This window comes from Eleginops maclovinus, chromosome 12 (assembly GCF_036324505.1).
Source record: "Eleginops maclovinus isolate JMC-PN-2008 ecotype Puerto Natales chromosome 12, JC_Emac_rtc_rv5, whole genome shotgun sequence".
Classification (NCBI taxonomy): domain Eukaryota; kingdom Metazoa; phylum Chordata; class Actinopteri; order Perciformes; family Eleginopidae; genus Eleginops; species Eleginops maclovinus.
This window is the reverse complement of record NC_086360.1, coordinates 10,126,426-10,150,903: the sequence shown is the minus strand read 5'-3', so window position 1 is coordinate 10,150,903 and position 24,478 is coordinate 10,126,426. Positions and strand designations below refer to the sequence as shown.

At 44.7% G+C, this 24,478-nt stretch overlaps 1 protein-coding gene across 2 annotated transcripts; it reads left to right on the top strand.

The window, feature by feature from the left end:
• The first annotated feature begins 947 nt into the window (after positions 1 to 947).
• camsap1b (calmodulin regulated spectrin-associated protein 1b) lies at positions 948 to 23,659 on the top strand. Of its 2 annotated transcripts, none has more exons than XM_063897673.1 (18): positions 948 to 1,350; positions 3,156 to 3,322; positions 7,737 to 7,999; positions 10,785 to 10,946; positions 11,868 to 11,948; positions 14,922 to 15,063; positions 15,319 to 15,458; positions 15,568 to 15,664; positions 16,201 to 16,324; positions 16,732 to 16,817; positions 16,920 to 17,004; positions 17,570 to 19,868; positions 20,190 to 20,326; positions 20,411 to 20,634; positions 21,220 to 21,322; positions 21,451 to 21,563; positions 21,767 to 21,885; positions 23,178 to 23,659. In XM_063897673.1, the coding sequence occupies exons 2-18, from the start codon at positions 3,157 to 3,159 to the stop codon at positions 23,472 to 23,474; spliced, it is 4,638 nt and encodes a 1,545-aa protein (XP_063753743.1). In that variant the 5' UTR covers positions 948 to 1,350; position 3,156; the 3' UTR covers positions 23,475 to 23,659. The 2 variants fall into 2 exon arrangements, with proteins under 2 accessions (XP_063753743.1, XP_063753742.1); XM_063897672.1 differs by having other exon boundaries at positions 16,201 to 16,357.
• Positions 23,660 to 24,478: the final 819 nt, after the last annotated feature.

Sequence of the window (24,478 nt, the reverse complement as noted above, 5' to 3'; positions counted from 1 at the left end):
TCTAATATTTTCAGTTTTCTTGTTTGTCTGAGCGTACAATTAATGACATCCACCATGAACAGGACAAACTCATTTTTGCTCATAACTAGTGTGTCTTCCTATACAGCCGTCTTGTCACATCCCTCACAGTATGTGCTGCTGTTGATCTTCACTAGTAGTCATGCTCGACTGCACATTTACCACATCTTTGTTTCCCCTTGCAAATCGCCACTACATGGCCAAAACGTTTGCACTTTAAACATCTCAATGGTGGAGGAATATAGTCCCTGACATAGTAGCTCATGTACCATATAAATTACTTTGGATGGTAACTTTGGCTCATCAAACTTTATCATGACTGAAAGGCTGTCAGAATTTACCCCATTTCTTGTCATTTGCAGGCGTTTGACCGCAAGCACTTTTGCACCTTTCATGCTATTTTTGATTTTGTCAGCTGACACAACTGCGGGTATTCCTTAAACAACTCCTCGGGTAACCTACCTATAATCTAGCAGTGAGCACTGCACTTTCTTGCCATCTATTTTGTTCAGTTGCATTGCTTTGCCTTGTTGCCCACTATTCCTGCAAAGAACCAACACCCATTTTGCAGTATTTTTGCATTCCTGATCTCACCAATGTATCGGTCTATTATTTCTGTTAGCTGAATTGGGTTCTGCTCTCCAAACGATGCACCCTCCTGAACAAGTTTAATTATGACTTTATATTCCTCTCTCTTTCACATGTTGATCACTGTCTCCACTACACTTGCGTTGTCATTACGCTGATCTGTATTTTTTTCCGTTTTTTCCGATTATTATTAGCGCGTACGGTCTACGGTAGCCAACGGTTCATCACTCCCGCCAACTGCTTCAATACCCATCTCACTTCCTTATCCGTCACTTCCCCCTGCCGTCTCCTGCATATTCACAGTCCAGCCTACCTCCTAATTACATTTCTATGGGCAGAGCGCGAACACACCACGGGTCCTCGCTGCATAGCGCCAGCCACTTAAATATGTGTTTATCTGATAACTAACATGAGGCATTTAGTACATGGATAGTTTATAAGACGGAAAGCCCCCGTACGTCGTGTTTCTTCACAGGAGAGCACTCCCTTTTTCTGCCTGGCGTTTGTTTCAGCGGAAAACCTGCCGTGGAGCGGTTGTCACACAGGCCGCGGATCGGGTCTTGTTGCTGGGAGGAGACCATCCAGACTCGCATCCCTGTTAGCATTATTAGCTGGCTACGATGCACCGCTGCTGCTGGTGTATTTTCTACACGGCAGGCCACAGTAAAGCGAGGCAGGTCCTTGGATAATTGTTTACACCGACGGAACTGAAGGGTGACTTGGAGAAACACCACACCTTTCAAGGTAACGTCTTCCCCTCTAGCTAACGTTACACACGGGGCCGATGAATGCAGCTCCTGTAACGTTACAGTACACTTGCTAGCTAACGGTTAGCGGGCTGCTTTACATCTGCATGCATGGTCGTGCAGCTAACCTAATGTTAGGCAAACGTGAACCATGTCTCTAAACGGCTCATCCCTCCTTTAGGTTAACATAAAACAAGGTAAATAGCTAATGTTTTAATCATAGCTAATCTAGTTTATTAGCTATTCCTAGCTTGTTCATCAGGCCAACATTGGGACGTTAATGGTCACATCAGTGATGTAAGGTTACTAAGTACATTTACTCAAGTATTGTATTTTAGTACAATTTTGAGGGATTCTACTTTACCTGAGCATTTTGTTACTTTGTTTTTCTACCCAACTTCAATTCAGAGGTAAATAGTGTGCTTTTACTGTACACCTGGAGTAAATTCACAAGCTACCCTACAGCCAACAAAGGAGTACAAACTATCTCCACCTTTGATATGATTTAAATGCATCAATAATGGACAGAAAATATATATTATGGCCAAATGATCCAAACTGCATAATGAGTAGATTTATTTTTGGTACTTTCAGTATATTTTGATGCCAATACTTTTGTACTCTTACTTGAGTAACATGTTAAATGCAGGACATTTACTTGTAACAAAGCATTCCTGCTCTCTGATACTTCTACTTTTACTTTAATACACCATCTGAGTACTTCTTCCATCTCTGGGTAACACAATGATGAATTGGTAAGGTAACGTTGAGGTTATTCTACAGGTAATATAACATGTTATCTTTCAAAATAAGTAAGATGTGCTGTGTAACGTTAAGCAGGTGTATGCATTGTTTTTCTACAATGTTTGTTCATTCATTTCAGTAAGGAGTCGTGTCCAGCGAAAGAAACAGAACAATGTTACAGTGTATTGGTAATATCTAGGCAATAAATCAGCCTGAAGGCACAACTGAAAGTGAAAGTGCTCTGAGTTTGATGTGGTCTCTGATTAGAAACATAAGTCTCAGGCTACTGCAGATGGCCTGTTACGCAGTGGTTATAACATTGTTAGGGCCGGATTACTTTTTTAAACACATGTGCTTCAGAGGAGAACTGACTGAAAATATGAGTTAATATTCTTAAGAGACAGTGGAAATAATTTCTCAGACCCCAAACATATGGCTCTTGTTGTGTTGCAGGATCTGGGTGATATCAATAAGCAGGTGTAGGTTAGCTTCGTCTATTATCAGTAAACTTTGTTTTTACTGTTAAAATGTGCCATGACATGTCCTGCATGTCATTTTCGGTTCAGGCAATACTATGATATTTTATTGAGAAAAATACACAAGTGACCAACCAACATCAGATACCTTTTGCTCTTCAGTTCATGTACACAATATCCATAATGACCATAAGGTTTCATATTTGAATACAGCACTGGTTTCAGGCAATGTAGGCCTTACTGTAGAGTCATGTAAGTCCCACACAAAGCAAAGACACTCATCCAGCATCGACTTAATGATTGTGATTATGCCAGCGAAGATACCACTTTGGAGCTTCTCTCAACAAGATGTGAGCCTGGTTGACTACTAAAGGGAGGGGTAACTACAGCACCCAAAACAGTACTTTACCCAGTAATCACCTTAAAGCAGATGGAGATTTAATTTAATTACTTATTGAATAATGACTCCAATAGAGCCACCCTCACAAACCATGTCGATGACATTACCACTCTGTCGATTATGGATGGCTAGTGTCCCTTACTCAGCAGTATAATAGTGACTTGAACATGTTTTATTTTTCAGGATGGATGTTGATTTGTGTGCTTGCGGGGACAGCACCAGAAGAAAAGTGGACTTTGCTGGGGTTTCCGAAGTCACGATGGAGGTTGTACCGTTGGAGATGTACGATTCTGCCAGAGCAAAAATAGCTGCCAACCTGCGGTGGCTGTTTGCCAAAGCATATGGCATTGGTAAGTAATAACATTTACATTCATGCTGGACAAACAATTCAAATGTTTTGTTTTCTTTAGATCTCCACTGGGTTAAATACAAACTTAGTTACTTAATAAATAATATATATGTAAACCTACCATAACAATGTGAACAAATGGCACAGCTGGGATAGTGGTATCTGCACCTTGTTTTCCTCATATGGTCATAGTTATTTAAAAGGGTATTGTTGCATCAATTTGTTTAATTTTCTCCACCAGAAGATTGTGTTAATTTTCGTGATGAAGCATTGACAGGAAAAGAGAAAGAAATACTAATGCATGTGTGCACTTGACTCGAGCCAACATTAATTCCCCCATGACACTTGGCAGCTGAAGCCTCACTTACTGACTCACCAGATCCTTTCAGGCTTGACTGTCGGCCAGGGAGGTAGAACCTAAATGAGGCTGAGTGACAGGGACTGAGGATTAGGGTTCGTTTGTTAGACCGGACTCAGAGCATGGAAAATACTCATCCCCACCGCCAGCCACTCACACCCCCTGTTAAGATGGGATTGGCGTCAGTAACTGGGCTTTAAGGCCAGATTTTCAGTCGTGTCTGTGCTTGCAACATTCTATTGATGAGTATGAGAGGAGTTGTATGGAATTGCATTTTAGTACAACCCTTTGGTACACATTTCCTTGTGGCTGCAGAACTAGCAACCTTGCAAACCCCAGCACTATTACTGCTTATCGGCTGTTGTTTTCTTCGCATCCTAAGTGCAGTTTCTCATGTGTAGAAGAATGTATTGTAGATGTAAATGCTTCCTACTCAGTGGCCAGTTAGTTTGAAAGTCTGGTTGCCGTATCAACTTACACAGGTTTTCCTTGCTGTAACCTTTATTATTCCTGTTAAATATCTTCGACTGTGGTTTCTAAATTCTGGTGGACACAATCTTAGGTTCTTGATCTGCAAAATTGGATTTATATTTATCTGAAGATATTTGAGATCAGCAGTCTAAGGGAAGTGGATATATCTTCCAAAATGTTTGTAGTATAACGTTTTCTTGAAAAACTATGAACCTAATCTATAACACAATATGGCACCTTTGCAACAAATGTTACCTTCATCATGATAATTATTTTGTTAAATCAATTCAGATTGATGATGATTCCAAAGACGGATATGCGGCTGTTGTATTACGTTATATTTTGAGATGTTTAACACCCAGTTGAACTGAGTGTACCTGAGTCTCACTGCAAACACAACAAATGCAGCTAGTTCTATCTTGTTGGTATATAATGGTTTGAACAAGATACAAAACATAGACAATAGGTTTTGGATTTAGTGGTGGTTGTGTTGTTTTATCCCAGCAGTATGCAGAACACCTTATGTCTTTGTATCCGCAGTTAGAAGTGGAGAGCAATGAACAGTCCAATGTAGATGATCTGTATCCTCTGCACTGGTAGGTAACCAGCCATCATTAGGAACTCTATTATCATAGACTTTCGAGTCCAGTGTTTCTTTGTGTATACATATTATCCATGACTAAAAAAAACCTTCCATGTGAGGATTTGATCCTCTCTGTTGGCCTAATTTTTCTCCCAGAGCCTTCTCTCAAATAATAAATATTTAACCTCTTGACGCAGACATGGCAACTGAGAACATCCTCCACTGTTTGGTATTTGTTTAATCATCCATCCTGGAAAGGCTGCTGGATGAACACCATGGCAAGCTGCCCTTCTTTTTACTCCAGGGCTGCTATTTAATTTTAGTGTATAGCACGTTGTCTCCCTATCGTAGAAGTTAAGCGAAGTCGGTGCAAGCCTTGGCTATGTATTGCACAAGGCCCATCATTCACTGCTTTGCATGTCTGTCACATCAATGTAGTCTTTGGTCAAATCCTCCATCATGATTTCACAGATTCATACAAGCTTTCCTTTGTATTCTGCGGTCTCTTTTATATCTGTGGTCATTACACAGATTTTCCTAATGCCCCTGAGCACTCATGTTGAACAACTGACCGTACGAGTGGAGATTTAATGCTAATCCAGGTTTTGGAGGGAAAGCTATTATCTCTTTTGTCAGTTTTTTTAGGCCCAGCGTTTGCCCTAGCATGTTCGTTAGGTCTCCTATTTTCGTATACAAAAGCTAAGGCCTTTGCTTGCTCAGTTCACTGTCTGTCTTCACTCGCCCTAGCTAATGATGCACGCATAAAGGTGGAGCATAACAGCATCCCTGCACAAACAATAAGGAAGCACTGCAAAGGATTTGGACGTACTGTTACAACAGAAAGCGAGGCATCTCTCAGGTGCAGCCGCAATTATCTTCCCCCTCGGGAACTGAATATACTAGGCCCATTTGATTCTCACCCTGTAGCTCACGGTGTCTCCTATGTTCCTATCGCTGCCTAGCTTTCACAATGATTGCCAGGAACGAACAACAGCGTGGATACAACAACCTCCTTCTATTTTTAATAAGTGTAGTCACGTCCGGATGTTTTGGTGCGATTGGCGATCACAATGTCTGTATCCATGCTCTCCTGTCCTCCTGACACAGCTGATCCTCCTCCGCTCTCTAGTGGTGCTCTCCACTGCTCCTGCCGGACGTGTTGTGCTGCGGCTCATGCTCCGCTGACTCTGCTGTTGTTTTTCCAGCCAGACCCTATCCTCATGCTCCCACCCCATCTCCGTAAATGTTTCAGCTTGGTGGAAGGAGGGGCGGGGGGGCAGCTGCCACACAACATCATTGTCTGTGGAATGAAGTCAAACGTGAAGTCTCACCACAGCCAGACCCCTTTTGTTTTTGTACACAATCATTCCCACTGTTCTGATTTGTTACTGAACTGAGACGCAGCTCTCTAGGACTGACCCTCGCTACTGGGGCTGTGCAGGACAGATGAATGCTGTCGTACAGTAACATCCTTATTGGCACACATGTGTAGTGGCAGGATGTCAGTGAGGCCTCTGTTGTGTTAATGAGCGTGATGGATGCTGACAGAGCATTAGCAGCTACTTACAGGTTTATCAATGTATATTACCATTTCAGTTTATACCTTATTATGCAGTCTAATTCTTACATATCTTTACAGTTGTGTGAGTGATTTGATGCGTCAAACAAAAGGCTCTTAATAACTTCCTGATGGGAAAAGTCCCGAGTCTATTCTAAGGTTTGGGATATCCCTACTTCTTAAGTTGCATCAGCAATGACTGTGATGCTCCACTCTGCACAGGAAGAAATAAAAGCAGATCCAACGACAGAACAGAGAAGAGCGGCACTTCGGTTAGGAGGACTCTTAAAAAAAAAAGACTGAATAAATGAAGGCTAGGAAACCTCTCCTTTGATGTCAAGTATTTGATCCTCTCTAAGATGCTTCTGAGTAAAGGTTCTGTTTATTCAATTCATGAAAAGATGTGATGATCGAAAGCTGAAAGCAACATTTGCAGCACTTGAGGGGTAGTACCACACATTTGAACATTTAGATGAAACACCGCAAAGTATAATATGATGTAGGCCACAAAATAACAGCTGACCGCCAGACATGTACGATGTGATCATACCACATTACGCTATGATAGCCTCTGATGAATTAGTATCGTAGCTGTATGCGTTCATAAAAATGTCGTCCCCCCCATGTCATTGTAATTGGAAAGCAGATTTTCATTTGAATCGGGCAGTTAATTTGTGCTCCATGTATTAGGATCTATAAAACCAGCTGAAGGGAGCTGCCTTCCTGTTTTTCTCGTGAGTTTGCTGACGAGTGGCTCTCTTTGTCCTGCCAGTCAGAGCTAAGAACCCATCACATGCACCCGTACGGCTTATGCTGTGTTATTGCAGCCTGACGGATTCAACAGAATACATTTCTTTCTGTCTGGTTTTATGAAGTGCAGGATTCTGGACAGGTTCTGTGACTCTGTTAAGCCTCTGTGTTCAGTATGAATGATTTGTACATGCCTGAAGTCGACTGCTTCAACCTTTGCCCTTATATGGCTGTGATTTCTGGTATCGAGGGTGACTTCACATCCAAAGCAACAGAAGCTCTGGTGCAGGTCATTGTTTCCTTTTCTCTTTTTTTTCCTGTTTGAGTATTGTTATGTTTCTGCTGGCAAAGCCCATCGTGTCACCTGAGAGTCCTGAGCATTCAGATTAGCAAGGATCTGTTTCCCAATGAGCTCCTGAGGCAGTAAGCCCTGACTTACGCTTACACATGGCCATGTTTGCTCCAAGTAAACTAATGCAGGCGTAGAACAAATATTACATGGTAAGTTGTCACATTCCTGTGTCCTGTTGATGCTGAACATGTTCGATGGGTGTATACTGAAGCAGATGGAGATGTTGCCACTGAAGCTGCTTGCCTAGCACCGTCATATTCAAACAGTAGCTTACTGTATGGTTTTACCAGCCCTATCTTAAACTAAATGCATCATGTTTTACCAACCCCTTTCTCAATTGCAGACCATATTCCAGAGGATCTAAGGGACCCCTTCTACACGGACCAGTACGAGCAGGAACACATAAAGCCTCCCGTCATCCGCCTGCTGCTGTCCTGCGAGCTCTACTGCCGCGTCTGCGCCCTCATCCTCAAGACGGAACAGGCGGCGTCCCTGCAGTCCCACCTGTCCGTCATCCAGGCCCTGTCCAGAAAGGGCATTTATGTTGTGGAGAGTGACGATACTCCCGTCACAGATGAGGACCTGGCCTGTGTGCCCATCAAAATGGTGAGTGGATGGACTTAATGTTTAGGTAGATGTTTGTTTTATTCTCCTATTGTTTACCTTCAGCTCCAGGCAAGCGGTCAATGATGACGATGTAGCTTTGATCAACTTGTAGCACACATTTCCTGTCAGAGAAGAAGGAAATCAGAGGCTATGCACATTAACTGTAACACCCACAGCTCTTCCTGCTTCTGATGTGTTATCTTTCCACAGAGAAACCAGAGGAAAGGCTGCTGCTCAATCACTCTCAGACACTGGGAACCTATATCCATTCTGCACTTTAAACCTCGTTTATAGACTTGATATATACTGCGAATCAGTGAGTTGCAGAGATTTTTCGCTGCTTAATTTAGCTGAAGTCCAGCAGATTTTAGCCACTTGCTTATCGTTATTTATTCAAATGAAGAGGTGGAATTTGACTATTACTCAAGCTGGTCGTGTGAGAGCTATCACGCAAGATAAGGCTGTGATGATTAGGGATGGTTTTATGTTTGTTATATTGCTATGGCAATGTTATGTTGAGTGTGTATTGGGTTGATGTGAGTATAACAACTAACTGGTACTTTATTAGTAATTGGGCTTGTGTCCGCTCAGAACCTGAAGTTCAATCATCCCAGTTAGGCGGGTTAGTTTTGTGCTAATTCTCCTTGATGGATTTTATTGTTGGCAACATTTTTCTCACTTACATTTTTGCCAATCTTTTAGGAGCTTTTGCTGAATTCTGGCACTTGGAAATCTAACCCCTGTTTGTCCTCAAACAACCTGCTTTTATCCAGTCTGTCGTCCCTCCGCTTTAGTTAGTTTTTTTGAGGAAAATATAAATATGACGTCAGAGGAGATCTTATCATGCAAGAGGCTGGTGTTGGCGACGCTCTCCTGAATGTTTCTGTAATCATCATACAGGGCAGGGTTAGGGTCCTCTGTTCCATCAGCAGCACCACGTCACAGCGTGAAGAATGAAGTACTCTGTAGCAATGAGATCGGATGTCTTAAAATTTCTCCAAGAGCCCTTCACACAGGATAGATAATCGCCAACCTGCTCACTCGCTCTCAGCCATCTTCCTACCTTTTTTGTAACCAAGGAAACCAGATTTGGCTGCAGCTCGGCAGGGATGTGCCTCTGCTGTTCCTGCTAGACGCCTGACAAAATAATCCACACAGGCCTGTGTGCTTGCAGCCAGACACAAAGCCTGGTGAGGGGAAGGAAAATCCTGAGCAGGACGGCGCTTATCTCTGGTAGACCGCTGGAATCCCCCCCACTTTGCTGAGTTGACAAGACGTTTCTATAGCAACGTGCATTTTTTGACTTTGTGTGAATGGAGCGGCCTCTGCACCTTCAGGAAGTCCCTCTGCACCAGGTCTGATTCTAGTTGGCGGGGGGGGGGGGGGCTTGTACAACCTTGAGAAGCTACCAAAGGTCTTTAGGCCATATAAACCTTTTATTTTGTGTGTGTGTGTGCTCAGGGCAGCAGCAGCCCTCACCATGGGGTTCCACGTTGGAGGAGAACAAAGCGTGCTGTTATATTTTCCAATTTGATTATTTACTGAGCACTTCTTAGCAACGCTTGGTTGGTAAATGAAGTCCTGTGATATGTTTTAGTGCTGCATTATAATTTGCACAGACCTGATTTATCCTATACATGGTTTTGTGAGTGAACTCCCCTCTTGAGTCTTCATGCTTTGTTTATTCACTCGAGCTCTTGCTTACAGTTTAGGTTTGTCTGGAGGTAGATTCTAACTGTGACTGTCAGTGCTGTCCATTAGCGTCGTGCTGTGGTGAAAGCTCCGATATCTCCTCTGTTATGCTAACGAGCCACCTCTCTCTGCACTCATTACCAATTAAGGGATGCACGCAGCACTGACTGAGACGGCATGCACATATTTGCCATGTAATGGATTCAAGGGCTGCATAATTGGGATGTTTTAATCTTTAGTACTGGACTTTTCTTTTCATTAAATGATATTCACAGAAAGAGGTTGACAAAATTGGGTTTTGCCAGCTTTGCCACACAGATTTATTAGTATTTGGTCCATTAAATGACACCCTGCCTACCAAAAAGCAATAATATTACTGGAGGGCACCAGGTGTTAGGCTGTTGACAGTAGGGATACCCCTGCTGGGCCTCATGATTTAAGGAGAGGTTTAAAGGCAGACCCCATCGTGCTGAATGAGAGGCGTCACCTTTGATTAAACCATGGCAAGTTATTTAAAGGCCTCGAACCTGAGGATTTAATATTATTCTATAAGCTACTGACACTTTTTCTGTGTTGAAATTCAACAGACACTATAATGGCTGCCATACATGTAGAGATAAAGATTTAAGAAACATTTGGAGTGTTCTCTTAATTTTTTCCGAAGCTGTATGTCCCAGAATTCACTGGTCCCTTTTATTATAGAAAATAATCTTTTAAAATAATGGTTCAATCAGTGGCCATAGTGAGGACTGGGAGATGCTTAAAATTTACACATACACCAAACACTTCTGAAAGATGTTTTTTAAGAATTCCTAGGGGGGGAGCCGTCTAATTTAACACATCAAAGTCTGCAGGTCGTGGGGAGTACTACTGTAGTGTGAAAAAAAGTAGTATGAAGCCTTTTCTCACTTTTTATCAGAAAGAAGAGATCAGGTACCTTACGATCAGCCGTGTAGTGTTTTATGTTGTTTGCGTTGAATTGCATTATATTGCAATCTGGAATTCCTTGCCTCCAGCTGATATAATTGCAATGGAAAGCTGGGGGAAATCCAATGAAATTGAGTTGTCCTCTTTCGGTTTCTCCCTCATGCAGAGTGCTCACATGCCCATGATCGATGCCCTGATGATGGCGTACACAGTGGAGATGATCAGCATCGAGAAAGTGGTGGCTTCTGTCAAGCGCTTCTCTACCTTCAGTGCCTCCAAGGAGCTGCCCTTTGACCTGGAGGACGCCATGGTCTTCTGGATCAACAAGGTGGGCACACGCGGCACAGAAAAGAATACAAAAATAAATAAAGAAACCCAGCTGCAGGGGCTTCAAAATCAAGTATTTGTATTTCCTGAATGTTTGATTATGAACCTCGGCTGCTTTAGTGTGGTTTGAATAATCTGTTCACACTGATACTATAGCGGCCAACTTGAAGTAGCTGCTCAGAGACCAGCCAACAGATCGGAGTGTGGATCTGGCGAACACACAAGAGGCCCGGGCTCATGTTGCACTCCTCTTTCAACCGGTTGAGACCCTGAAGCAGCGAATGCCGTGACACAGTGTCCATTACATATCATGATGTCTCACACCCCCAATGTCTGGACGGAGCAAAGGGTCCATTTGGGATTGAACGTTTTTATTTCCCATTGGCAGCATACAAACGATTCAAAATGATTGATTGTTGAGACAATGAATGTCAGAAAACATTGATAAGGGTCCATTACAATTGAAATAGTGTAATCAGATAACTCACCTGTGGCATTGTACACAGACACATCTGTCAGATTTCTGCAGAGAAAGTAGGCGCTGTTCCCAATGACCTAGCAGTGTTTCCAGCAGTGGCTGTGTCAGTAGGGGCTTGGACTGGGAATCGTAGGGTCGCCAGTTCAAGTCCCCAAACAGACATGAAATATGGAAAGTGTACTGCTACTTGGAGAGGTCCCAGTTCACCTCATAGGCCCTGCTGCGGTGCCCTTGATCAAGGCACCGGACACCTCCAATCCCCCCTCCCCATTGCTCCCCGGGCGCTGCACAATAGCTGCCCACTGCTCCTAGTACTAGGATGGGTTAAATGCAGAGGACACATTTCACTGTGTGTGCTCTGCTGTGTGCATGTATGTGACTAATAAAGAGGGCTTCATCCTCCGATTCTATTCTATCTACATAATGTCTTTATTCTTACTGCAGGTGAACATGAAGATGAGGGAGATTTCAGAACGGGAGCATAAAGTGAAGCACCACCCCCTGGAGTCCCCCAGCCACCAAAAGGTAAAGCCACATAGTGTCGTCCAATCGCTGAAGGATTCAAGAACCTCAAACACAGGAGCCAAAATGGCCAACAAGTTTCTCCCAGCAGTTCCATCGAGTTGCTTCTAGTTTAGTCTTTATTCAGCTGTCATTGCAACCACAGGATCCTGAGTTTTTTTACAAGGAATGTTTCTCCCTAATGGCATTTCAGAGTTGTTTTGACCCTGCTCTCTTTCTCTCTGTTCAAACCGGAAGCAGATCTGTTCCTTTTTGTCTGTGACCTTTGACCTGTTAATCTCTCTGCTCCTCATCTGTCCCCTCTTCCCCTCTCTTATCCCTGCAAACTGGATAGTCTCCCTCCAAATGGTATTGGAAGCTAGTCCCTGTAAGTGTGATTCCAGCTCCCCCACCATAATCCCATTTTTCTCCCCCCTCTCCCCCTTGCACGCATAGTCCTGTGTTGTTCTGCGCGCACACTCCACCACGGCTCGTCCAAGCTCATTCTGTGCTGCTTGTAGCCAGTGTGTCAGCAAGGAGGGGAATCTGACCATTTTTTGTTTCCTTTTTTTTGTTTCCTGCTTGTGGCAAACATGTCACAGAGGTGTAAGGTTAGTCCCAGCTTTTCTGAAGTGTTCAAAAGATCTCATTTCAGGCATAAGAAGGCCATGTGGGTTGGCTGTGCGTGTGTGTTTGCCCAGTGAAAATAATTGGAAACCCATGCCTAATGCTAACACCGCGGCTTTGCTTTGCAGTCCCATCCCGGGCCACATCCTCTCACTGATCTGCTTTGTCATCCCCCCTGCGCTCTTTCTCTTCTGCTCTCACACTCCGTTCCCCCTGTGCACACGCTCTCCTCTGACAGTGTATCTGCTCTCTCCTGTGTATGTCAGCCTGATGTCATGCACGAGCTGGCCCACTGCATGCTGGAGCCAGAGCAGCTCTGCGAAGCGGTACAGTGCTCCTTCTTAGTCAGGAGGAGTCCCTTTTTTCTGTAGAGCTGATGTTGTAGTAGAGTTCTTGAGCGTGGTAGGCTGTTTCAGCTCTAGCTCTGTATTCTTTAGGATAACTTGTAGAAAAGCATCCCAATGTGTCAGAGTAAAAGCTGTACAAGTTAGTTAGATTCAAATAATGAAGCTATTCGGATGTGTTGTGTATGGTTGATCTTTATTAATCGTGCAATGTCATCGAATAGTTTCCTACGGTTTGATAATTTTGTGCTGAAAAGGAATTTAGTTTATGAACAGTTTTCCAAAGGCTGACATTTTGTTCAATTATTATGTCTGCAATAATCCAATATTGCATCTATCTACCTATCTGTTGCAAAATGATCTGTTGAAGTCATTTCCACTTCATGATGTGATAGTAGTTTCTTCCACATTTATTTAAAACAGGAGAGACATCAAGGCTACTTCAATGTTGATTTCTGAATAACTTTGATCATTTAATTTATGAATGTTTCACAAATTCACAGTTATAGTTGAATATCTGTGAGTCATGCAGAATAATCGGCAAACGGTAGTACCAGTCAGTACTCTATATTAGTAGCTCTATATTGCTGTTGCTCTAAATCTAATGTAGGTCTCTATTTGAGCTCCATGTCAAGATTCTATAATGGGTTCACAGGCTTATGTAACAACCTTTATCATTTGAGTAGTCAGTTAATCTGTTCTTGTTTCATTTAAAAAAGACCTGAAATGAATACAGAAAACGCCCATTCTTCCAAGCTGTGTAGAGTTTGATCCAAAAACAAATGCATCTACAGTGAATGAGTAACTGTACGTCCTACACACACATTTGTGGGACGGTGGTTACCCCAGTGTGTCTCCCACTCTGGGGCATGTTTCCTGGTTTGACTGGGCTCCCAGCTAGCCTGAGGAAGGCTGACCATCGACTCTGTGCTGTTCATATCACCGCTCAAACACTTTCATCTCCTCACCAGTCACCAGGTCTTCAGGGTTCTCCCTAAACTCGCTGTTTATGGTCCAAAATGTTTTGTCATCATCATCTTAAAATTATACTTAACCTGTTGTTAATCAAACAACCAAAAATCTGTTGTTTGGATTCTCTGGGGGAGAACCTTGATCTGAAGCGTCTCGAGCATAAACTGAATCTGAAACATCCGAGACCAATATATGCCCTGACTAGTTCAGACGGGAATCTCCCAGCAAACAGAGATTTGTACTTGTGACACTAGTCATTGCATTTAGGATGTTTTCTGTTGTCAGTGGTTGGTAGAACCATGGAGTTATTTAGAGATTTTATACAGGAAGTGGACTGCCGTTGTAAAATCTTGACATCTTTTTTAGACATGAGGTTAGAACTGGGGAGGAACTGCTAAAGCTCTGTCCTGATTGGCAGGTGGCTCCGTTAGCACCTTGTCAATCAAAATGTAACACTGCTATAAAACACAGGCAGCTTTCTCATTCATTTCATACTGAAGGCAACAATGGCTTACAGGTGAAGGTGTTGCTGTATGGAAAAAGATTTGACACGAACAAGTGAGATGATAATCCGTTTTATTCTTTACTGAGGTTATAAATGAAGTGAGTAGTTGGAGTATATTCTCATAAACTTCTACAGCTCTGGAAAAAATGAAGAGACCACTCCAAATTGTTCTTAAATCTTTATCTCTACATGTATGGCAGCCATTCCAGTGTCTGTTTAATTCCAACACAGAGAAAAATTGTCAGTAGTTTTTTAGAATACAATAAAAGAATAAAACCAATTTGAACTCAAAGACATGCCTATAAATAATACAACGAGAAAATGATAATGCTGAAATGGTCTCTTAATTTTTTTCCGGGGCTGTATACAACCAGACTTCTTTTGGAGTCGCCCCTAGCTTCCTATTGGAAAGAATGCAGGTTCAAGGCTCTTCCATATTTAGCCTCACACTTCAGACCCGAAGGCTACGTCCGCTTCTTGAATAAAATCTGTTGTTATTGCTGTTTTTTGTCTTCTCATAAAACCTCTTCTTCTCTGCTGGCTGGTTAGGTACGGTATCGCCGGGAGCACGCTTCAGGCCGACAGCTGCCCTTCTTCCCCCTGCTGGAGGACCTGATGAGGGATGTGTGTGACGGCGCTGCAATGCTCACTGTGGTCAACTACTACTGCCCGGACCTCATGAAGCTGGAGGGTAGGCTGTGCTTGCACGCTCACATGCCCACATTCAATAGCTCTAACTCACTAATTATCAGTTTGACCTCAAATAATCTTTCCGTGAAGAGCATTGAGCTGTCTTTGCTCACACATTGAATTTAATATCCATGTGTGACTCTATTTCTGGCCGTAGCACATGGCTTACTGTCCCAGTACAGTCAGTGTGACATTTATAGCTCTCAGGTCATTGAGTTGTGGCCCAATCTAACTTTCCCCCCCGTTGTCTGATCAGATATTTGCCTGAAGGAAGTCCCCTCCATTGCTGATAGCCTGTACAACATCAGGCTACTGAAAGAGTTCGCCAACGAGTATCTGAATAAAAGTTTCTATCTGACGTTGGAGGATATGCTCTACTCGCCGCTTGTGCTTAAGGTACAAAAAGTGACTTTCATTCAAAACAGATGTGCGTTTATTATACCAGGCAGCAACACAATCTGCATGCTGTCACTTTATAAATATATGTCTTATGCTCTTCATGTAGCACAATGTCATGGTGTTCATCGCTGAACTCTTCTGGTGGTTTGAGACCGTCAAGCCCGAGTTTGTCCAGCCCAGAGATCTCCAAGAGTTCAAAGATGGTAAGCGTCCCAGTGTGACTCCAGATACAAACTGAAAGTATCCCATTGGTTAAAGACTTCACAACTAGGCAACTTTTGTATTCAACACAACAGGAAGTATAATTAAAACACATTGTTCTACAAGCATGACAGCAACCTATCATTCAATTCAAGCAGTACACAAAGCATCAAACTCATCACCTTCTGCCATAATTTGCCTTCTTGCATAAAAAAAACATGTTGTACATGTGCTTCACGTAGACGGGATGTCACGTTTGTTTCATAGTTTTCAGAATGATATGAGAAATCCTGTTCAACTGAATATAAGAATAATTATGTATATCTATTATTTTTATTCATTAGTGAGAGTTCAGACCACAATGTCTTTATCACATTTATATGCCAACAACTTTCTTTCTTTCTTTCGTTGTGTTTGGATCCCAGATTAGAAATAAATCCCATTTTTTTTATCTCCGCCTGAGCTTTTCCAATGTCAGCCAGCATCACCGCTGAAAGCTTTGGCACAATCAAAACCCTACTCTACGTTCTTTCCTCAGCTCGAGCTATAGCTCAGCCCAAGTGTGCCCGCCCTTCAGTGCCTATCTCCAACGCCACCAAGCGCAGCTTCCTGGCCAGCCCTGGTGTGGCCGATAACCAGAGCAGCCCTGAAGTCTGTAACAGGTACTTCCTGCACCCTGAAGACTCTGACCCCCTGTAAGTCTTCTCTCGCTTTCCTTCTCGTTCCACCTCATCATGACCCTGTCTCCTAACCAGTTACAGAACAAGGACAGGTAGACAAGCAGTGCCTGACCTTCATTCATGAGCCCTCTAACCTTCTGCTCAGCTCACTTATTAAATACGTATTGGAACAAAGTTCAGATCATTCTTGCATTGTGTCTGTGTGTGCAGTGTTAGTGTGTGTGTAGTGAGGGTTTAGGTAAGCTATCTTAAATGGTGCTGAACACACATTTAGGACGTTTCCATGCCTCTATCTTGTGAGAAGTGTTTGGCTTTGGTCTTTCTGCTCTCCCAAATGAGTTAGAATAAAAGTTGTGATTTTGCCTATTTGCTAAAAATCTTTTTTTTAGTAAAGGGGGTCCAACCTTCAGTCCTTCCCACCCGCTCCTGCCCCTCCGACAGAGGCAACAGAAGCAGCAAGGAGAGGATGTATCGAGTAAGCACCACATTCTTTAACCCACCAAAGATACAGCCTTGCTTGATGGTGATCAGCAGCTGCTTTATTCATTTCTTCTGTGTCTGTGTTCTGTCTGATCAGGTGTCAGAAACCGCTCCAACTCCCTGACTCAGATGGAAGGACAACCCCGAGGCTCTGTTGTTGCATGGCCCGACAAGAGGCAGAGGTAAATACCAAAGGAAAAAAAACCAAAATGAGATTTGATCCAAAGGAAAGGAGGAGGATACTGCTGTAGGGGTTTTCAATGCTGCTGAAAACTATTTAAATTGCAATGGATGCAAATATGTGTTAATTAATGTGCATCATCACTACTAATTAAGTAAATCAAATAATTACGTAAAAAATAAAACAAAAACATGTGTAGGATGTATAGAAATTTCAAATGTTGTTTTTTCATATTACTATTGATTCATTTAACATTTTTCCAATAATCTTTTTGTCTGTAAAATTTAAGATCATATTTAAAAGATGTCCCTCCAAATTTCTTAAGGTCCAAAGTGATGAATTCCAAATTGTCAACCCCAAATCCATAAAAATATAGTTTTATATGATAAAAAAACATTCTCTGAAAGGCTGAAAACTGCATTTACTGCCATGTTTGCATGGAAAATTACTCTTATGATTTAAGAAATGATCTAAATAGTTGGAGATATATATATATAATGGTTGCTACTCAGTTGTAAATCCTGCTGACTTTAAAGTGAGCTTCTTCCTACGTTCTCCTCCTACAGACCCCTGTCCACACTGGGCCCCTACATGTTCCATTCAGCCATAGACAGTGACGCAGACGTTGCCTCTGGAGACAGTGTGAGTCTGGCTCGCTCCATAAGCAAGGACAGCCTGGCATCCAACGTCGTCAACCTCACGCCCAAACACCAGCCTGCTGTGCACCAGCCTCTGCAGACGGCCCTGCGCAGAGTCAACGGCCACAGCCTTCTGGGTAATGTCAACATTGAGGACAAGGAGGACACTCTGGTGGCAGTTGCCAGGACTGAAGCTCCCGTCATCCCCAAACGGGTCGAAGGGACGCAAGCAGCTGCCACGGCAGGACCCAAACCTTCGGCTGAGTCCAAACCCGCGACAGATAGCTTTTACCTAGAACCACTGATGCCTTCTGTGATCAAACCAGCTAAAGAGAAGTCTGTATGCCTCAACAAGGAGGAGGAGAGTGGCGAGGGGCCGCATTCTTCAGGCAGGGGCTCTCTGCGCCGAGGAGATGGGTCTACGTCGGTCGTTCGGAGGAAAGCTCCCTCCGGTCTGAACCAAACCTTCACTCCTCCAGGTCAGGAGGCAGACCTGTCGGAGGAGCCTCAACAGGCTCCAGCAGAACTCCGACCCGCTGGGACCAGCAGCACGGACCCCACGCCCATAGAGCCGGCTGGGGGCTTCTACCTTCACTCAGATTCTGAAGAACCAAAACCTAGCCAGGTCCTGGATGCGGAGCTGGAAGACCTGGACGAGGAGGAAGAGGATCTAGACGAAGCCGTCACCACTAAAGACCCCAGCAGGCCCAGGAAAGCCTTTAACGATGAAGACGAGGAAGAGGAGTCGGCCAAACTCCAAGAAGACATGAATGTAAAAGAGCACGAGGACAAAGACCTGAATGGTGGCAGCGGTCGCTCCAGCCCCTGCCTCAGCGCTCACTCCCAGGCCAGCAGCATGGCGAGCGGCAGCGTGCGCATGACCTCCTTCGCTGAGCGCAAGGCCCAGCAGCAGCGCTTCGGCAGCAACCATGACCTGCGCTCCAGCGCCTCCAGCTCCCAGAGGACCACTCCCGATGGGTCAGAGTGCAGCGGGCCCCTGCCGTCCTCGTGGAGGCTTAAAAGGGACCAGAGCCCCTCCTCCCCACTGGGAGGATGTGGCCGTATAGGCGATGGTAGCGGCTCTAATGTCCTGGCGTCTGAAATCGTCCAGCTCCGTATGCAGCTGGAGGAGAAACGGCGTGCCATTGAGCACCAGAAGAAGAAGATGGAGGTGCTGTCGGCGAGGCAGAGGCAGAAGCTGGGGAAGGCCGCCTTCCTGCACATCGTGAAGAAAGGCGGAGGCAAGAGTGACACGCTACCCAACCCGCTGAAAGCCGACCTCTCCAAAGACGAGCTTGGAGGGGAGAAGGCTCTGTCCAGTAAAGATGATCTGTGTGTCAACGCCCTTAAGGGGGGCAAAGAGGCGGCGGGACCGACACCATCCACGGTCCTGGAAGCAGACAAGATAGGGAGCGGGGACAGCTTCTATCTGGAGGAAGAGCTGGACCTGAACGAGTGCAGCCGCTCCATCGAGCTGCTGAACGACGCCATCGGCAGCATCCAGCAGCAGATGGTGCAGCTGTCCCTGCAGCAGGAGGTGCTGATGAAGCAGAACCCACAGCCTTCCCCTGGCACGGCTCCACCTGTCCCCACCGACAAAAACAGCGACTCTAAGTCAAAGGCAGGCTTCCACTTCGTGGAACACAGCTCCAGCTCCAGTACCAGCACCACGCCCACCAGGAAGCCCCCGAAGCTAAGCTCAGGCCGGAGCTCTAGGTCCAAACCCTCGGAGCTAAAGATCGCCAAGGAGCAGAGCCGGCAGCCTTCCAGGACCCTCACCCCCACCCAGAGTGGATCAGAGACATCACCACATGCACGGCAGTTAGCTGGGGGCCGGTCCCCCAGGGCCGAGCAGCCCAACAGCCCCAGAACCCCCACAGCAGGAGAGCCGTGCGACAGGCCGGGCTCCGGCCACATCCGGAGCGTTAACTTCCGCCTTCACGACGAGGCCAACATACGCCTGCCCACCCGGGTGGACCTGAGGGCGGTGGCTGCCCCAGAGCTGTCCTTTGAAGAGTTCCTGTCTAGCACCCTGAGAGGGCCTGACCACTCTTCAGACGGGTCGGGCAAGGAGAACATACCGTCAGATGAGGGGCAGCGTAACAGATCCCACCTGATCGAGGTGGACCTGTCGGAGCTGAAAGACCCCGAGGAAGTCGAGGCTGCTGAGGACTCGGTGACGGATGCAGATGGAGAGCAGAAGTCAGGCATGGGCTTCTTCTTCAAGGTCAGGCCTCTGAATATGCAACTTTATTTAAATATATGAATTCATGTTTTATTGCAGTGAAGATGATTTCAACTGACCTAATGATTTCAAATGAATTATTGTCAAATATAAATATATAATATTCATTTGATGGTATTAAAGCTGTACGGTCTAGAGTCTGAGCTGAGAGGTTCTGATAGAGCGCGGTTGTGTTGTCTTCTCCACTGGCTGCTCATTGCATCGTCCTGTATTACTCCAGTCCTGAGTCATTCTCGTTAGTGTTCTGATGGTCTACCCAGTCATTCCTGCAGTAAATAAATCCTCCATGCTGTTTTTGTGTAGGATGAGCAGAAGGCAGAGGATGAGCTGGCCAAGAGGAGAGCAGCATTCCTGCTGAAGCAGCAGAAGAAAGCCAAGGAGGCTCAACTCCGTAAACAACAGCTAGAATCAGAATCAGAGCAGAAACGAGATGAAGCCAGGTAACCACCAACTTTAGCATCAGATCCAGATGTCTCTTTAAAAAAAAAAGAAGCTAAAATTCATGTGCTTCTTTTCAAAACCAGACGGAAGGCGGAGGAGGACCGCCTGCGCAAAGAAGACGAGAAGACACGGCGGGAGCTGATAAAGCAGGAGTATCTGCGGAGGAAGCAGCAGGAGATTTTGGAGGAACAAGGCCTGGTGAAGCCCAAAATGCCCAAAACCCCCAAACCCAAGCAGAAGAACAGACCCAAGTCTGTGTTCAGAGAGGAATCCCACCAGGATCATTTCTCCAAGTGCCCTTCCACACGTAAGAATGTTACATAAGAAGCCTGACATTCAGCTGTTTCATTTCTCTTTACATGTCTCAGCACGGCGCCATACCTCCGTTTTTCCAGCTGAGCCCTCCCTGCCAGTCATTCCAGTTTCTCTGCACCACGTCCTTCACTTATTAACACCGCATCACTGCTGACTGAGATCAGCTCTGACAGCATGTGTTTGGGCCTCAAATGAAAGAGTGTGATTCAAATATCAAATATTAAGTAATACTGAGGATAGTTCAGGATTTTTTAGTGAAGTTGGTCAGCTTTTATCAAATACAGATTACCAATGTTAACATCCTAAAAATGTCATTACATAAAAGTATTAACAGGTTAGTGTGTAGATCACGTTACCCTGGCTAAAAGAAGTTGAGTAGGAAACCTCTTTTTATTGTTCTTGATTGTCACCCTCAATATTTTATTCTTATATTTGATGCGTTCTACCAACATATTGTGTTGTATATGCATTTTAAATTCAGCGTTTTCAGTCAAACAAATATTAAGCGGCTGTGTGTGTAGCACTTTCTCCTGAAGTTATATCTTGATATGTGAAGTATCCTGTCTGTTGCTCCTAGCTGAGAACCTGAGCACCACCCAGTCCGGCTCCAGTCTGTCCCTGGCCTCCGCCGCCACCAACGAGGCCGACAGCGTCAACTCGGGAGGGGCCGGCTCTCAGCGGTACGTCTCTCACACATTTAGTTTGTTTGCGCTTAAGAATATTCTGTGTATTGTTCATGGTTAGGATTTTGTGTTTACAAAAACAAAAGTCACACTGTTTGTTAACCTCCGGTCTTTCCGTCTTCCAGCTGTGACTCTGTGGAGTCGTTCCCAGGCAGCCGGAACAACAGCCGAACTGTAGAGAGAGACTGGGACAACGGCTCCACCGCGTCCTCCATCGCTTCCATGGCTGAATATACTGGTGAGTGCACACATCATTATCTTTAAAAATGTCACGGCTTGTTAAAACAAAATGAATAGATTGCATTTACCTGGGAAGGGACTATTGCATCACAAAGACCTGTTGGCTTCAGTAGTTCTCTACTAGTCTGACTGACAGATTATTTAACCTCTTGTTATCCACTGCATAGCAGATATGTGGTCTAACAGGCTTTTCTCCTCTAGGTCCCAAACTGTTCAAGGAGCCCAGCGCCAAGTCCAATAAGCCAATCATCCACAATGCAATCTCCCACTGCTGCCTGGCTGGCAAAGTCAACGAGCCTCAGAAAAACCAGATCCTGGAGGTCAGTTCTCCACCACACATCCACCTGCTTAATCGTTTGCTTCTGCCTGTACTCAGCATTTTCTCATATGAAATTCTGCAACACTTCTGTAGACTTTTTCTGGTCCATGTTTGCGGTAACGAGGTGGGAATCAGGTTTAAACTTGTACATTTAAGTTTATTTCCTCAAAAACAACAAAACCTGCATCATGAGGCTGAAGTAAAACACTATAGGTTACGTACTATACATGACACAAACACAAGGTGTCACTCTTACTCTGAATAGATCTGCTTCTGTAACATCTAGATTCTTTGTCTTTAACCCATTTACTCCTAAAACGCCTGCAAAAAACGGCTCTAAAACCCTATGTATAATAGATTGAAATGTCCTTATGTCCTGAGAGTTTTCTGAAAAAATACTAAGAATTGGCAACGTCTATGAAAACCTTAATATCTAAGCCTCTGCAGCACATAGAAACATGAAATAAACTGCATTTAAAAGGTAAGACTCACAGGTTGTATTAAAACATGCTCCCTTAGCACTAGCATACCAACACATTTTTATAAAAAATCTCAAAATCAGATTGGTAGGGAAAATATTTTATATGATAAAATCACATTTTAAAACATGCCAACACACAGACCAAGGCACCTTGGTATGAGAGAGAGGTGGGGAGGGGTGGGAAAGTCCTCTACCAAAGGATCATCAGGTACAAAAACTTCTTCTTCCACCTCCTCTCAAACTCCTCATTCTCTCCCAATTCCAAATCGCTGACGTCGCTGTCAAAGTATTCGTCGATCGTAGCCATTTTTGCCTTTAAAAACAAACGCACGTGAATGTCTGATTGATTGACGTGATTGTCGGCCAACCACACAACATTTGGGTGGTCACGTGGTTTAAAAAACCCAACAAGACCCACCTCATGTGTATTTGAACCAATGACAGTGCATTATATGCTGCATGCGTCATGAAAATGACGACAAATCAACAATGTTGCGCTACGCTGCAGCCGGCAGGAGCTTCAAAGCTGCGCTACGCAGCAGCCGGCGGTAGATGGAATGTTGCGCTGCGCAGCATCCGGTACAAATGGGTTAACTATACCATGTCCCTCCCAACTTTTTCAAATACATTTTTTGAAATAGAATGCCAAAAAGAGATTATCTTAAGACACTTTTGATCAAATTTTTCATCATTTTCTGGGTTTTAAATCAGCAGTCATGCACTCACAAACCCACTGATAAAATACAGCTCAATGTTTTATGAACCCGTCGTTAATTCCCCTTTCCACCGTCTGTGACCCTCTCTCCCCACAGGAGTTGGAGAAGTGCGAGTCCAACCACCTGATGATCCTGTTCCGTGACGGCGGCTGCCAGTTCCGGGCACTCTACTCGTACTTTCCGGACACCGAGGAGATTCAGAAGCTGACGGGAACGGGACCGAAGACCATCAGCAAGAAGATGATCGACAAGCTGTACAAGTACAGCTCCGACCGGAAGCAGTTCACCGTCATCCCCGCCAAGACCGTGTCCGTCAGCGTGGACGCCCTGACCATCCACAACCAGCTGTGGCAGGCCAAGAGAGGCACCGTGCCAAAGAAGAGTGGGAAATAACAGACAGCCAGATTCAACCCCCCCTGACCCCCATCATGCCAAGCTCACCGCCATGGAGACCTATTCTGGAGAGGCAGCACTTATGAGGTCCTCTGTGGGGGGGCAGACAAAAGTGTGTGTGTGTGTGTGTGTGTGTGTGTGTGTGTGTGTGTGTGTGTGTGTGTGTGTGTGTGTGTGTGTGTGTGTGTGTGTGTGTGTGTGTGTGTGTGTGTGTGTGTGTGTGTGTGTGTGTGTGTGTGTGTGTGTGTGTGTGTGTGTGTGTGTGTGTGTGTGTGTGTGTGTGTGTGTGTGTGTGTGTGTGTGTGTGTGTGTGTGTGTGTGTGTGTGTGTGTGTGTGTGTGTGTGTGTGTGTGTGTGTGTGTGTGTGTGTGTGTCACAGGAATGCTGACTGACTTCCATTCAGTGCGATCTGTTCGGCTCTGTTTTTCTACGAGGAGCTCGACTGAAGCATGTGGCATTTCGTTTCCTCCATCATCCTCGTACGTGGGGGACATTTCATCTTTACATTACGTATTTATTAGTTCAGCACTGTCATGGTCAAGAGCTCAGCCACAGCACTAAAGTCCTTCCTTCTCTCTCGGGAAACAAAAACAGGGAGGGGACGTTTGGGGGAATTCTGTCGCTCTTTTATGGAAAATCCCGAGAAAGGGCGCCTGCTCTGCGAAACAACGAACAACAATCTCTTCCTGCGAGGATTTGTCGAGTCAGGCTGGCATTGCCGATCTTGCCTCACCAGGGATCTCCAAACTGCTGCTCTGAACTGTCTTCTTCGTCACGGGGGGGGGGGGAGACACCCGTTGACCTTTCACGCACCGTGATCCTGCCGTCTATTTATTGGAGCGCTTTTTAAACGCTGAACGTGTAGCACTGGATATGTGTATAGCAATGTCATTTTAGATACTTTTTATTTCTCCAAACATCCTTTTTTTTCGAGGGTGTCAGAAGAGGGACGTTTTGGTACAGAGGCGATGCTTTTTTTTTTCTTTTGCTTCAGTGTTTTTTTA